General features: G+C 48.5%; 2 protein-coding genes across 3 annotated transcripts in view; one reads left to right on the top strand and one right to left on the bottom strand.

The window, feature by feature from the left end:
• Positions 1–7,636, top strand: part of Pi4k2a (phosphatidylinositol 4-kinase type 2 alpha) — a 29,222-nt gene extending 21,586 nt beyond the window's left edge. The window contains exons 6-10 of one of the 2 annotated variants that reach the window (XM_051199564.1): positions 371–470; positions 1,426–1,559; positions 2,013–2,072; positions 5,447–5,638; positions 6,731–7,636. In XM_051199564.1, coding sequence (XP_051055521.1) covers positions 371–470; positions 1,426–1,559; positions 2,013–2,072; positions 5,447–5,608 — 456 coding nt within the window. In that variant the 3' untranslated portion in view covers positions 5,609–5,638; positions 6,731–7,636. Of the gene's footprint in view, positions 1–370; positions 471–1,425; positions 1,560–2,012; positions 2,073–5,446 lie in introns of both variants that reach the window. The other variant, XM_051199563.1, reaches the window with a different exon arrangement.
• A 1,337-nt stretch (positions 7,637–8,973) lies between these two features.
• On the bottom strand, positions 8,974–14,556 carry Avpi1 (arginine vasopressin induced 1). The gene is made up of 3 exons (XM_051199823.1): positions 14,351–14,556; positions 10,036–10,311; positions 8,974–9,255 (listed from the first exon to the last, which is right to left on the bottom strand). Exons 2-3 carry the CDS (start codon positions 10,299–10,301, stop codon positions 9,096–9,098), a joined length of 426 nt encoding a protein of 141 aa, XP_051055780.1. The 5' UTR covers positions 10,302–10,311; positions 14,351–14,556; the 3' UTR covers positions 8,974–9,095.
• Positions 14,557–15,233: the final 677 nt, after the last annotated feature.

Below are 15,233 nucleotides of genomic sequence, written 5' to 3'. Positions count from 1 at the left end.
ACCTTGTCTCTGGGAGTTGGGCATGGGCTAAGAGGGAGGCACTCCTGAGAACCTTGAACAGACTGTAAATGAAGCAGATGCCACTAATAAACCAAGTCCAGAAAACAGTATGAAAGCCAGTAGAAGTTAGATCTAAGTGAGCTGAAGGAGGGGCTGAGATGAAGTGTCTTGTTATTCTTTTATTTGTTTTTTGAGGCAGGGTTTCTCTGTGTAACCCTGGCTGTCCTGGAACTCACTGTGTTGATCAGGCTAGCTTTGAACTCACAGAGATCCTTCTGCCTCTGCCTCCTGAGTGCTACGATAAACCATCTCCTTCCCCCCTCTTGCTGCTATTTTAAAGGGCCTGAGCAAGTCTCTCTTTTTTCTGTAGGACACAGACTGGGTGGTGGTGAAGGACCCTGTCATCAAGGTGGCTGCCATAGACAATGGGCTAGCTTTCCCCCTGAAGCACCCCGACTCCTGGAGGGCATGTAAGTTAGGAGCACTGGGCTGTGCTCTGGGTCATTGCTACAGTGGGATTGGTCTAAGAATTAATGAAATACTGTAGCCTCAGGCCTTTTACACAATGACCAGCAGCATATGGCAACTGTTCCATATTATAAACTATTAGAATTTTTACCATTTATTATTTCTGCTGGAGTAATGGGTAATGAGAGAGTAGAAGCATATGGGCTGGGTGTGTGGCATGTATAAGGCCCCTGGGTTCCATCCCAATGTCCCAATTTCTGCAAAGTAAATGATAACTAAGCATAAAGGTAAGTTTTCTTATTTTCTCTTTGCATCATCCCCCTCACCCCCCAAGACAGCGTTTCCCTGTGTAACAACAGCCCTGCCTGTCCTGGAACTCATTTTTTGGACCAGGCTGGCCTCAAACTCACAGAGATCCACCTGCTCTGTTTCCCCCAGTGCTGGTCTTAAAGGTGTGTGCCACCACTGCCCCAGCCACTTTGCATTCTTAAACTCATCTCTTCATCAGTTACTTCATTTGGGTCTCTGCAGATAAATTGCTGTCAATGCCCTGTCTTCTTTGGTATACTCCATACCTCATTTTAACTGAGAATCTGTGGAAAGGAAATGCCAGTAGGGAGTCTCCAGCTCCTTTTGTAGTACCAGCCATCATTTTCAGGATTATTTGAAAGTCTAGCAGGTAGTTACATGTAGATAGGCCCTGTTTGTGGGAGATCATGTGTCACCTGGGTAAATGTTCTGACATTAGGCAGCTCTGGTGTGGCTCTTGCATGCTGTGCTTAGTAGTCATACAGCTGTAGTTCAGCAGCACTTCCTGGAAGTGGATTTTATTGCTTTTCTGTGTGTATCAGGGAAGAGTTGTTTTCTCCTTGGTAGACCCTGGTAGAAGACCCAGGATTGGGGATGGGGAGCAGGGTTTCTAGCATCAGCTTTACTTTGAGCCTTTTCTCTTTTCAGATCCTTTTTACTGGGCCTGGTTACCCCAGGCCAAAGTCCCATTCTCTCAGGAGATCAAAGAGTTGATTCTTCCAAAGATTTCAGACCCTAACTTCGTCAAGGACTTGGAAGAGGACCTTTATGAACTCTTTAAGGTCAGCCCTAAGGAGAAAGGCATTCTCCGTGGTTTTTCTCATTAGTCCAGAACAAGCCAAGAAAGATACTGCTCACACTTGTCTGACTTAAGTTAGGCAGAAGAGCAGGGTTACTACATACCAGCTGAAGCTGGTTTGCAGGGATTAAAAGAAACGGCAGCCCTGGTGGTAGGATGATGTAACTCAGTTTGTAGAGTGCTTACTTAGCATGCAGGAAGTCCTGGGTTCCATCTGCAGCACCACCTAGATCTGTATGGTGTAGCACTTAGCAGTGGGAGGCAGGAGGACCTGAAGTTCAGGACCCTGAGGGGCAGGAAATACTCCAGTTGCTTCCCAGCCCACTGCTCCCTTGCAGTGTACTTAATCACTACTCTTAAAACCGTGAGAGGAAAAACTGGGTTCCTGGGAGGAATTCACATGGGTTCCATCATCTTCCTCTGCCTTCTCTTACAGAAAGATCCTGGTTTCGACAGGGGCCAATTCCATAAGCAAATTGCTGTCATGAGGGGCCAGGTAAGCCTGGGACATCAAGTGTATGCCCCGTGTATTTGACTCTGCTCTAAAATACAGGAGAAGAATCCCCTTCCTCTTTCATAGTGTTGATACCAATCAGTATTTGCTGCTGCACTCCCTGAGTGTTTAGCCCTATACTAGTTTCTGGGTGCATTATTGGTAAATAAACCAGCACACTCTGGCCTTGAGCTGCTTGAGGTTGCATGCCTCAGTGGCTGAGACCTGGGCTCTGAGCTATGTCACCCCACCAGTCACAGGTTCTGTGACTGGGTAGGAGTCTGAATTTTCTTATTTATAAAATATGGTAGTAATTGTACCTTGCTTTGTTATGGATAAGTGCATGAGGGAATTCATGGTAAGCATTGAGAAAAAATGTCACCTGGCACATGGTAAGCATGCTGATATGGTTATAATTTAATTGTTTGAGTTACAAGTTGTATTATTTTCCCTTTCTACTTCATCTTCAGAGGGAGCTGCAGAAACAGCATTGTCAGGGACCAGCCTGTTCTACATAGTGAATTCCAGGACAGCCAGGACTATGTAGTTAGGTCCTATCTCAAGAACAAAACAAAACCATAGGATATTGGTGTTATCTTACTTAAAGAAAGCTCAGCAGTAAAGGATACAAACTGATCAGCGTACCTGTGTCTGAAGCCTGGAACTCCCATTTACTGTGGCTCCAAACCTCCTCTTCCCCTCATTTTTCTCTTTGTATCAAGTACTTGCTTCACAGGTTCTATATTTGTTTGAAATCATTGGAATAATGCCTGATGCACAAAGGTACTGAACACATAATAGCTAATTACGATTTTGTAAATAGAAAAGTCAGCTTCTTGAATCTTTTTCTTCTTTGAGATTGGTTGGTGTATGGCCCAGGCTGGTCCTAAAGTTACTGTGTAATCCAGAATGACCATGAACTCTTGATCCTCCTGTCTCCATTTCCCAATCCCAAGTGCTAGGATTGCAAGCATGTTTTAGTTTTCAAAGAATGTAGTTGTCTTTCCAGAATAAGTATATAGTAACTTCTTTGTACTATTTAGCTAAAAGCTCCCAAAGAAAGCACCTTAAGGCTTGCTGAGCACATTTTCCTTGGAAATGGGATAGTCAAGAAGTTTTGTTTTGTTTTGTTTTTTAACTTTTATTGATTCTTTATGGATTTCACATGCGTTCTCATCCGATTTTTCTCCCCGTCTCCTCACATCTGCCCTCTGCCCTTTTTGTAACCTCCCCCAAAACAGAATTCAAAAGAAGATGGAAAACTAAATAAAACAAGTGTGTGTGTGTGTGTGTGTGTGTGTGTGTGAGAGAGAGAGAGAGAGAGAGAATCTTGTGGAAGCCGTAGTGTGGCCGGTTAAGTCACACAGTATAATGCTACTTTGGTCCATTCATCTTCACTTGAGAATGTTCATTGCCCTGAGTCATTGGTCTGTCTCTAGGCCTCTGGGCTTTTGCTAGCCACTGATAATGGCTCTCACTGGGCTGCTCTTGGATATCCTGTTGCTGTCCTGTGTCATGGAGATCCTGCAGTTTTGAATCTGTAGGTTTGTACCCTTCACTACCTGGGTGAGCGCTCCAGCACTGCCTTAGCTAGCTCACCCAATGCGGCCTGCAGCAAGGGGTGGGCCCCATTCTCCTGATCTCAGGTCCTCAGATCTGGGCCATCCACACTCACACTGCTCTTTTGCCCAGGTGAGGTGCAGGGCCCTCTCTCCTAATTGCTGTAGGGTCATATGTGTGGGTGGATGGGTGCAGGGAGATGTTCAGCTCTCATGGCCTCAGGGCTGGCTCATCTGTACACCTGGATAGTCAAGACATTTTAAGAACTGCCATCTTAGTAATCCTTCTGAATATTAATATCTTGTCTTTCCCAAATAAAGCTAGGCTGGCATAATTTTTGGAAACTTTGAAAGCTATATTGTAGACTCTGGTATTACAGGCCTCAACAGAAACAAACTGGCTTGCTTCCTAAGATAATATAGGTGGTACCTCATCCATTTCATACCATCTTCTCCAACCCTTTCTCGTCTCAGTCCCTTGACAACACTGTAGCAGCCTTCACATTACACCCAGTTAAGGTTATCATCTAGGGTAGCAAACGGTAGGGGAGAATGGCAGGTGAAATTTTATCCTTCTACCTTGTCTTCTTAATGTCTTTGGAACAACGTTTGCATTTCAAAACTGATGGCAGAGAAAAGCAGCAGGCTGTAATATAATATAAGCAAAGGAAGCATTGGTTTGAACATAAGAGTTACATTTGATTGCATACCCACAGTGTTCTGGCAAAGGACAGTGGAGAAAGAAACTTGCAAGGAACCTAGAAAAGTAATCTGACCTTGTGTCACTTGTTTTGAAACTTTTTGGATCTGTTGATGGGCTGTGTCCTGGCCTCCTGGCTCATAATCATTGGTTTGCTTAGTCATACACACTCAGCCAATTTACCTACCCTTCAAAATGACAAGGCCAGACATGTTGAGACTTGACCTTTGTGAGGCTAAGGTAGGAAAGGCTTATCTGAAGAACACCTGCCTGGGTATATGAAGTTCAGGTTTTGTCCCCAGCATCACAAATTGATTATAAAGGGGAGGGGGTCTCGGGGCCAAAGAGAGCTTTATTTTCAGTTTACCCATGTAATTATTCCACATTCCAGTCCCACATCCATGCAGCCCTGTTTCTTTGAACTCCCTACCTTCTGGGTCATATTTTCTGTTTTATGGCCTTAGTTAAGGAAGGGTCTCACCAATTGGGTCTCTGATTCCTGGGCCTCAAGTAACCTTCCTGTCTTCCCTTCCCTTCTGAAGTTGGAACTACAGGCAAACACAGTGCTTTAAAAAATGGTTGGTGAGGTTGTATACACTGCCCATGTATTGCCCATTTGTATACCTACATTCTTTTAATTTTTAAAGGATTGTTTTAGTTTTACTGTATGGGTGTTTTGCTTGTATGTATATCTGCACCCCACTAGTGTGACTGGTGTCTATAAAGGCTGGGGAGCAGGTGTTAGATCCCCTGGAACTGGGATCACAGATGGTTATGAGCCACCATGTGGCTGCTGAGAATTGAAAACCCAGGTCCTATGGAAGGGCAGCCAGTGCCTTTTAAGTATGAGCCATTTCTCTAGCCCCAGTTTTTAAATTTTCATTTAAATTACGTGTCTATATCTGCGTTTGCCCCTGTGAGTATGGTGCCTTCATAGTCCAGAAGACAGCTGGAGTTACAGGTACTGTGAGCCACCAAGCTACCTCTCCAACCCCTTATCCCTACTTAGCTATGTTATTTCCATTGGTATTTATTGTGACTTGAAAGAGGGTGCTCTCTGTAGAGGCCGGCTTAGAATATTAGGCCTTTCTCTCTCCCATTTTGTTTTTTCAATACAGATCCTAAATTTGACCCAGGCCCTAAAAGACAATAAGAGTCCCCTGCACCTCGTCCAGATGCCACCTGTGATTGTGGAGACGGCCCGTTCCCATCAGCGGTCTGCAAGTGAATCCTACACACAGAGCTTTCAGAGTCGGAAACCCTTCTTTTCATGGTGGTAGCCCTAGCGGCAGGCAGAAGAAAGCCTGCAGGTGACGGGCTGAGAGCAAGCCTGGAGACAAGCTGGTGCACTGCAGAGCCTTTCAGGGCCCTTCCTCTCTGCTTGCTGCCTCCCTCAGGGCCTTCCCACCCACAGGGACAAGCACAGTCAGAGACAAGTGTACTCCTGGACCCTTCACAGTGTTGGGGAGGCTGGCGTCCAGGCAAGGAGTCCAGGTGGCTGAGGAGGAGCAACCCCCTCCCAGCATGTGGCAGGTTGGGAAAGTCCCATCTCCCTGACAGCCCTCTCCATCCCAGTCCCCTGTTATATTCTGCATCAGAAAGAAACAAACAACAGTAACAAACTTAAATGCTTATAGGAAAACCCAGATTAGATCCTCTCCAGTCAGAAGCCCTTAATCTAGACTTAAGTTTGCTTAGACATGCTCTGATGCCTAGCAGGTGTTTACTCCCATGGACGAGCTGTGTCTGAAGACCATTGCTGGCCCACAGACAGAAGCCACACCTCCTTTCTGTTTTTGCCAAGTTGATCCTCCCCCTGCCACACTGGTACTGGCTTCTTGTGGCAGTGAGCAGGCTTTTGTTCTGTACCTGTCAGAGGCTCTGCACATAATCTTTCTGTTCTCTGCCCTGATGCTGCTTGCCTAGCACTCAGCTGAAGTGGAAGAGGCTAGCCTTGGCAGTTCTGTTCTGCTAGGAGCATGTGGAGGTGATTGACATAGCCTAAGTGCATGCTGGGTGCTAGGAAGAGCGTTCCATGGGGAACCTGGCACGGCCTCTCCCCTGGGTCCTTCCTTAGTCTCCATCCTTTCCTGCTTTCTGTTGTTTTCCCAGCTTTTAACTAAGGGGTTTGTTTTGGGTTTTGGAGTGGCTCTATGGGTGTGGGTCAGTCCGTTCATGAGCGGCCAGGACAGTGTCCTCCTCCTTCCTGTTACCGCTGCTGCCTGGAAAGCAACTGGACCTGTGCTCTGCCTCCTAACGGGCAGAGCCCCACAGCTTCCTGCCTTTTTGTCATGGGCTGCTTTCTCCTCAGCTTCCTGAAGAGAGGCCTTCAAACGGTCCCCCCAGTGCCTGCCCAGCTCAACGTGCATCTTTCTGCTTCCGTGTGTCTCCTCCCTTGCCAGGTGTTTGAACCCTTTCTACACCAAAGCAAAGAATTGGCTTCGGGAGGGAGTCAGAAGAGGACCACTTGTGGCTGAGAGGCAGCAGTGTTGATACCCCGTCCTGTGGGCCTCTGAGCGTTCTCACATTCTACAATTGGTCAGTCAGCCTTGGAAAGAAATTGTCTTGAAGGCTTGAAAAAAAACCAAAGAAAGAGAATGAGGACCACAGCTGTGTGTCTCACTGCCTGGCTCCCCGCCATGCAGGGCACACTGTTCTCCCATCAGCTGGAGCAGGCTGCTCCACATCCAGTCCAATCTAGGAGCCAGCTTGCTATCAGCTTCCACTTAGCCACCATGAATCTCTGAGCACTGGATACGCATGCCCTGCAGACAAAGGCACTGTTGTTTCCCCATCCTGACAATCCCAGCCAGCCCATGTGGACTCTGGCCTCAGAACCATGTTTGGGAGAACTCCTGCCTCCTGATCACAGGAGCCTGCAGGGGTCCAGGTACGTGACATAATTCACAGACATCTTCACACCAGCCTGTTGGTGAGACCCCACTGGGGTGATGGAGAGAGCCCGATGTGCACTGTCATACTCCAGATCAGCTCTGCCATCAGGAGGAAATTGGGTCCAATGTAGGAGGGAGCCGGTGCCAGGCCTGATGGGCAAGGGTGCAGGTGCCCCTCCCTGCCCCTCTCTCTCGCTTGAAACCTGTACTCAGGGTGCCTTGAATGTGGACTTTGGGAGTGCCAAGAGCCCACAGTGTCAGGCACTTCCAGAGCAGCCGTCCTTCTACCAGCTTGTCCCCATGTCTGGAAGTGGAAGCTGGTTGGTGAGCGCTCGGTTCTTCTAATGCACTGTAGAAATTGTATGTATTGTATTTAAATCAATGCAAATGTATGAATAACAGATCCAGTTCTGATCGATTTGTCTGATTTTCTTTGGGGGAAGGAAGGCAAGGTAAATGCAATATTTAAGGCAAAGAGACACATTTTCATGGAGTTACAGAGAAAACTGTTTTCCCAAGACATTCTAAAACCTGACCTGAGCCTGTTTATGGGACACATGCTTGTCTTTGATATGAATACTTGTTACAGAGTTTTCTCTGGTAGAGACTCTATAGTATTTGCCCTGGCCACTTCCCTTAAATCAAATTCTGGGATTAAGGGTAGAGCAGTGGTTCTCAACCCATAGGTTGCAATGCCTGGGGGCATGTGTCAAATGACCCTTTCACAGGGGTCACCTAAGACCATCAGAAATCAGAGATATTTACATTACGGTTCATGACAGTAGCAAAGTACAGTTAGGAAGTAGTAATAGAAAAGAGTTTTATGGTTGGGGGCCATCAGCACAGCATGAGGAATTGTATTAAAGGGCCGTAGCACTAGGAAGCACTAATTAAGAGAGGTTGGCTTTTCTCCACGACCAGCAGAGGGCAGTCGTGCCATATAGTGTACGTAGTAGATGAGACTAGTAGGGAAAGCCCGCACCTCTAGGTAACCAGGACATAGTGCGAGTGTAAGAGTGATTGATTGGTCTGTGCCACCACCTGAGTATGGTTGGTACTTGTTGTCTTCTGAGACACGGTGCTCCCAACAATGGCATGCTCAACCAATGCCCCAGTGCCCAACTGCAGAAACCTCATTTTTCCTGGCAACCTATGCACCTCTGGGAAAGGAAGCTGTAGTACTGGGATATCTGGGGCTTGGGGTTGAGAAAGCACAAGCATCCAGCCCAGGTTTATCTCCCGGGGAATATCCTGTCCTTCCCTATCTGGCTCAAGTCTCTATTTTGGGATTCTCCCCTTCTGTAACAGACTCACAGAATTCTTGATGTAAATGTGTTTTATTTTCCACTTAAACAAGTTTTCCCTTTGCACTGACCATGGCATGAGGGTGAGAGACAGCTGACTACTGCATGGTGACAGTAACTGGCAGTTAGTAGCAGAAATGGCGAGATACTGCATCTGAGTGCATATTACTCTTATCCCAGGGTGATGCCATGCAGCCCAGTTACTGTTAGGTCTGAGCAGCCTTGTTATCATCGGGCCTTGTTCTGGGCCAGGTGATACTGGCACACACCTTTGGGAGGGAGAGACAGGCAGATCTCTGTGAGTCTGGGGCCAGTCCGGTCTACAGAGCAAGTCCCAGGACAGGCTCCAAAGCTACAAACAAAGAAGTCCTGTCTCAAACAAAACAAAGTAAAAAAAAAAAAAAAAAAAAAAAAAAAAGAAGAGGCTCCACAGGGTGCAGAGTCCAGTGAATGCCGGCTCTGCTCTGAACTGAGGATGGCAGTCCTATGGCCTCCCTGCAACTCCATAGCCCTTTGGCAAAGTCCCTGTAATATCTGAGGGGGGAGGGCCTCCCCACCCCTTCACTGGGTCAGTGTCTGATCTGGCGGAGGTAACCTGTGGGACCCGGCTTATTCCAGCTTCGGTGGACTCTGGCACTTGTCCTCCGGGAGTTCCCAAACTGCTCACTGGAAGCCATGTCAGCAGTGCTGTCCTGTGGGTCGGCCGCTGTAGAACCAGGCTCTGGCGCTCTGTTGGGAAGAAGAGTGTGATAAGCCAACATCAACACGGGAGAGCAGGATGGAGCCTTGTAAGTTTTATCACTATGAAAGAGTACCAAGAACCGTACGACAAGGTAAAGCATTAACTCTTTCCAACTGTATGTTAAGAGGGTGGGGCTTGATCAGGGAATGGAACACTCAGCAAGTCTCCTGACCTTTTACTATCTATCATCCATGGCATCATCAGTCAGGCATAAATGACATCAGTCAATGCAAGCAGTGAAGACTAGCTGGCCATCTCAGACCGAGGACCTGTTTGGTCTCTGCTGTTCAGACTGAGGGGAGAATCCTAGAGGGAAACATACAGTGATGGCTTCTTTACCTAGATCCCCTGGGGCCCACTCCTGGGCTGGCAGTGACATGGGCAGAGGTAGATGGCCAGAGAAACTATTGCTTGTCCCCATTAGATCTCCACAATAACTGCTCTTCTCTGTAGTCCCCCAGCAGGCTTTAACCGGGCTTGCTTTAGAATGTAACCCATTCTACTACCGGTAATTTTTTGTCCTTCCAACAACACTCCCTTCTGCTGGCCAAGAGTTACAGAATTTGGTAGCTCTGCTTCGACTGGGCTTTCCCGTGAGGATCACAGGGTCATGTGACTCCAATAGTCTTAGGTGCCACAGCAATATAACATGAACAGTAGGCACCTTACAGTAAGGGCAAATCCCTGGTTCAAGGTCACAGAGCCAGAGCAGTGGGCCAGGCATGCCCTCCATCTCTTCCTTCAGCCCTCCAGTCCCAGGCTCCTACCTCAGCCGGCCACAGTGGTTCTGCCTCGGGGGCCTTTTCCTGCGCAGCCTTCTTAGGGCCTCAGCCACACGGTGATCCCCCGCACATTCCCAGATGATCTGGGCCCGCTCTTCAGCGAGCTGGTCCCCACTGCGCTGGAACAGGCCCTGGATCTGCACCAGCTCCGCATCCTGGAAGATGTTAGCAGAGGCCTGCTTTCGCCCCCGGGCCTCAGTTGAAACCTGCCACAGGGGTGGCTCACTCACAACAGAGGCTGGGGTCCCCATCACGGGCGCTCTGAGGATAGAAGGTGCAGACATAAGCACTCTTGTAGCCATCAACAGATGATGTGCTATCAACCAGCAGCTGGCCACAAAATGTGCAAGGGGAAATTAAAACACATTCATAGAAAGGAAGGTGCACATTTGCTATAAAAGGCAGAGTGGAGTGGGGGTAGGAATGTAGCTCATTTATTCAGTAGAGTGCTTGCATAGCGTGCATGAAACACTGGCTCTAGCACCACATAAACTAGCTATGGTAATGCATGTCTGTAATCCCAGCACTTGGGAGACGGAGGCAGGAGGATCAAAAGTTCAAAGTCAGGACTGGAGAGGACCAAGTTCAGTTCGTGGCACCCACATGGTGGCTCACAACCATCTGCAAGTTCAGTCTCAGGCAAATGCTGGCTTCTGCAGGCACCAGGCACATACATGAAACCTATATACATGCAGTCAAACACGGATACAAATAAACTGACAGAGGAAAAGCTACAAACTTATCCTCAGCTATTGAGTATAAGAACAGAATGGACTACATTCTGGAAGGTTCTGAGTCAGCACTCCACCCTATTCAGAACTGTTACCCCCTCCCTTGCTCGCGCCTGGTCCACCTCAACACGTTGTTCTAGTTGTTTCCACAATCACACTGCCCTAGTTTCTAGCCTAAGAATCCCACTTTCTTTTCAAGACTTAATACCTAAGATAAATCCATAGAAGGCATCCAGATAAAATCATAAATCTGTATTTTTAGCTGGAAAATAGGAATAAGAAAACTGTCTCTCAGGCACCATTGTAGAACCCAGTTAAAAACCTGTGTGGTAATTAACCCCCAGGAACTGGTGGATCCACATGCAGAAAACAAAAGCTAAGTGACCAAGGCACACTTCCCAGGCTAACGAGAAAGAAGGCAAGCGTGCGTGTATACTCTTTGTGACATCATTAATCCTCAAAATAGCTCTAGACAACAGACACTTATCACTGTCCCACTGCAGGGGAAGCAAGGGCTGGGGCCCTGTCCTTTGACCTCGGCCCCACAGTTTAAACTCAGCCTACTTCCTCCTGTTTCCATGGGGAGTGAAGGACGTCCCTCCTTATCCCACAAGGTGGAGATGTGTCCAGTCACATGACTAGGTGATAGCATCCTCAGTCTTGAACTAGTGGTGTTCTCCGAAGAAAATTTCCAGTTTTCACACAGAACTCTAGGACTGCAGCTGAGCCCAGTGCACAGAGGGACATGAGACTCAGAGGTGTCAGGGTTCTGTCCCTGGCTCTGCCATTCTCTGGTTGATAGGAATCCCCATCACCTCCCGGCCCATTGACTGCCATTGTGGGAGCAGGTTGAGGCAGATGGCCTCAGGGTCTGTCTGCGCTAGTGTTGAGTCAGGGATACCATGACAAGGATGGGTCTGCTGAAGGGTAACAAGTGCTTGCCTGCTCCTTGTTGGCTGGGAGCTGCTTGTGTGGACATGTCTAACTAATTAGGTTCCAGAAAGCACCTCAACTAGCAGTTACAGTTCTCCCCACCCCTGTTTTGCTACAGGGCGTGGAAGGGTCAGAATCTGGCACAAGTCTGAGGATACTGTCAAGAGCTCAAGCCCTTGGTAGACTGATCGGGTGGTGGAGAGGGGTGATGCTCCTCTTTCAGAATCAGCAATGGCATCGTCACATAGCAGCTGTCAGCAGGAGGCAATGGCCTGAGGCCTGACTGCCCACCTTAGTTCCAGCATCCTCCAAAGGGCTGGAGGCTTTCACTAGCCAGCCTCCGGTGAGTTGCAAGGAAAGAAACTGTGCAATCCAGGGTCCAACCTCAACCACCCCATATGAACTTTGGGAAGCCTTGGTGCCTCCAGGTTTTGAGGCCCTTCACTTGTGGGAGCCTCACCCTGGAATCCAGGCGGCAGAGTGAAGCTAGGATTTCAAGTAGGGTGAGATGGTAAATACTAGGAAAACTGACTTTCTTTTGAGACAGGGTTTCTCTTTGAGCTTTGGACCCTATCCTGACACTAGCTCTGTAGACCAGGCCTGCCTCTACTTCCCCGAGTGCTGGGATCAAAGGTGTGTGTGTCACCACCAGGGAGGAAAACTGACTTTGAAGTGGGCTCAGAACACTGTGGGAAATGACTTTCTGTCTCATCCACTGTCTTCAATCATTCCTCTCTCAATTTCAGGGGTAAAACCTTACTCCAGGAAGCTCAAGTATATACCTGAACAGTGGTACTTTGTAAAACGAAAGCACGGGGCTATTAAAAGATTACAGTTGGAGCTTTCATTCTAGAGCTGCCATAGAAGATAAGCAAGGGTCTGTGTGCAGACGAGTAAGGACTAGTTACAAAACACTTCAGTTGGACACAGTAGGTTAAGAATGAACCCCCAAAGGATATACTGAATGTTGAGGATGACAAAGTTCAACTTATTTTTGAGTCAGGCCTTAAGGAAGAACTGTAAACTTCTTAACGATTTAAGACATGCCTTATGCCTCACCAGCAAGAGCACCTACAGCACAGATGGCACAATGTGGCATGTGACATTAGTGCCACCGCAATTCCATAATTTCTCCATCCTACCATGCCCTTGCAGGGATACATAGGTAATGCTGGAGTCAGAGCACGCGGAGGTGGGGTACCAGTTCCTGCTCCTTCTTCAGGTTGCTACCTTTGAATAACCCTGGTGATGGCAACACTCTAACACACCCAGAGGGGATAGCTCAACTGAACACTGTGGCCCTAGCCTGTTACTCTGCAGATATATCTCTGGACAACAGCCAAAATCTGTTGCTCCTCAAGTGGGAAGCCACATTCAAATGACTCTGTGTCCCATATCCTGCTGGCTTTCCAAATCTATACCCCAGAAGTGAGAAAGAAAACCGGGTCCTTATTCCAGATCCATTTTCAGGCATAACATGAAAAATAAGCTAGTAGATCGAGGTATAACTCCCTTTGAAAGAATTCAAACCCCTAAGTTCCTGGCAGGGCACTGATCACTGAGTTGACAAGTCTCTTTTCCTTTGGTTGGTTTTGTTCATCGAAACGGTGAGGGACAAAAATCCTTGCCAGGTACAGAGATGAAATATGAAAGTACCCATCCTAGTACCTGGCATCCTACACTCTCCACACTGCATGAATGAAGCATGATGCCAAGGGAAGGCTATTAGCAGGACTATATAGAACCATGGTCATCATCACTGACAAACTCTACCCAGGGAGGCTTCAGAGACAAGGTCGTCTGTGGCCCTTTTAAAAACGTGGTCTTATGACTAGCTTCTTAGAAGAAAGCCTCTTGCCGTGTCAAGCACATAACAGCACTTTTAGAGGGCTTTTTGGTCCTCATGTGAGGTGGCATCCTAATGTCCCTTGTTAGTGGCACTATTGGCAAGCTCATTTTCCAGATGAAAAGGCTGTAAGTAGTAACTTGCTCAACACCCACGGCTGGCAGGTGATCTTAGGCGATTAACTCGGTGGTCTGAGTCGAGTGCCTATGCTCTCAATCAGTGTTACTTTCATTCTTGCCAGAAGGCTGAGAAGGTATTCAAAAAAAAAAAAAAAAAAAAACCAAGGGGACAGAAGGTTCTGACCCTCTGAGAGCCTGCCATCTACGTATGGGGGTTTGGGAGGTCGCCACCGATCCACAGTCAGGATTCTCACATGCCAGCACTCCTCTGCTCAGGAGTTAGAGCGAGGGGAGCTAAAGCAGAATTCCATGGGGAGTTAGATCAGCGTCAACATATAGCCAATTCCAAAAGACCCTAAATAGGGATCCGGCAACTAAGACGCCCACTCCAACCTCTCTCTGGCTTTTCGAAAGGGCTTCCTGACCTGAAGGTGATCACCTGAAGGGCCAAGCGGAGGTGACTTGGCTGGCCAAGAGCTTGGGAGAGGGCATCTTGTCAGAAGGTATAGGGCGCCATCCCCAGTACAGTCGGCCCCAGGGATCAAAAGTGGCCGCTAGCAGAACAAGAGGCCCTTAAATGGATCTAGGGTGTGCGATCTGGCGGATTCTTAGCTACGACCGACCTCCCGTGCGCTCCCGCGCAGAGCTGAGCCGGACCACGGCCTACTTACCTGGTTGCCTTGGGTGCCCGAGGTGGGCAGAACGCAGCGGGGATCCTGGCCGAGCCACCTGGATCGCAGCCACAGTTCCCCGGAGAAAGTGCTCTGAGCCCCTCAACAGCCAATCCTCGGCCACAGCCTTGCAGCGAGCAGCTGAGCCAACCCTCCCAAATCGAACGCGGAGACTCCGCGGGCCAATCAGCCGCTGTCGAGGGGGAAGGGCGTGTCTAATCCCGCCCCTCTCCGTGCCAGCCTGCGGAGATTCTTTGAATCCAATCAACCGCACCGTATCGGTGAGGAGCGTGTCCTCCTCCGCCCCCGCCCCCAGCAAGCCCAGCCCTCCCCTCTCCCGGAGGCGTCCCTTGATTGACGTCAGTCCCGGGGGCTGGCTCGGTTTTGCCCGCACGCACGCAAGCGGGGCCGGGTCACATTCCTGCCACCGGGCGGAGGCTGCTGGCCCTGTTGGGTACACGTGACAAATGATTCTCTAACCCCGTTTTTTGTTTTTTTGTTTTTTCTGGGCCGAGTACTGCGCGCGTGGTATCGAGTTTTGCTGTTAAGATTCTCGTAATCTGCTGCTTCTAAACCCCACCTCATCTCCTAGCCCACCTGGGTCTGAGTTCAGAATGAATTTAAAATCTTGTTGCGACTGTGTGAGTTTGGGCCTGTTACCTGAAGGAGGAAGTACTTAAAAGTTAATTACTCTTTGGCATCTGTCACTGCGACCCTTGCCTTGCAGTAGTTAACAGCCTAGCAAAGGAGGCTAGCGCTGAACCACCACTTAGAATGTGATTACGATCATGATCATGTGAAGCTGGAAGAGGGTAAAGAGGCGTGTTTGGGAGGGCCTGGAAGTCACGAGAAGGAACATAACCGGTGAAAGGAAGGCACTTTA

The sequence above is a fragment of the Phodopus roborovskii genome, unplaced genomic scaffold (genome assembly GCF_943737965.1).
Source record: "Phodopus roborovskii unplaced genomic scaffold, PHOROB, whole genome shotgun sequence".
Classification (NCBI taxonomy): Eukaryota; Metazoa; Chordata; class Mammalia; order Rodentia; family Cricetidae; genus Phodopus; species Phodopus roborovskii.
This window is presented reverse-complemented; position numbering and strand designations above follow the sequence as displayed.

Excerpts from the sequence above, each read along its gene's own strand:
- Avpi1 (XM_051199823.1), bottom strand. The coding sequence starts at position 10,301 with ATGGGGACCCCAGCCTCTGTTGTGAGTGAGCCACCCCTGTGGCAGGTT. Across the intron at positions 9,256-10,035 it reads AACCACTGTGGCCGGCTGAG|AGCGCCAGAGCCTGGTTCTA; the intron begins GTAGGAGCCTGG and ends TCTTCCCAACAG.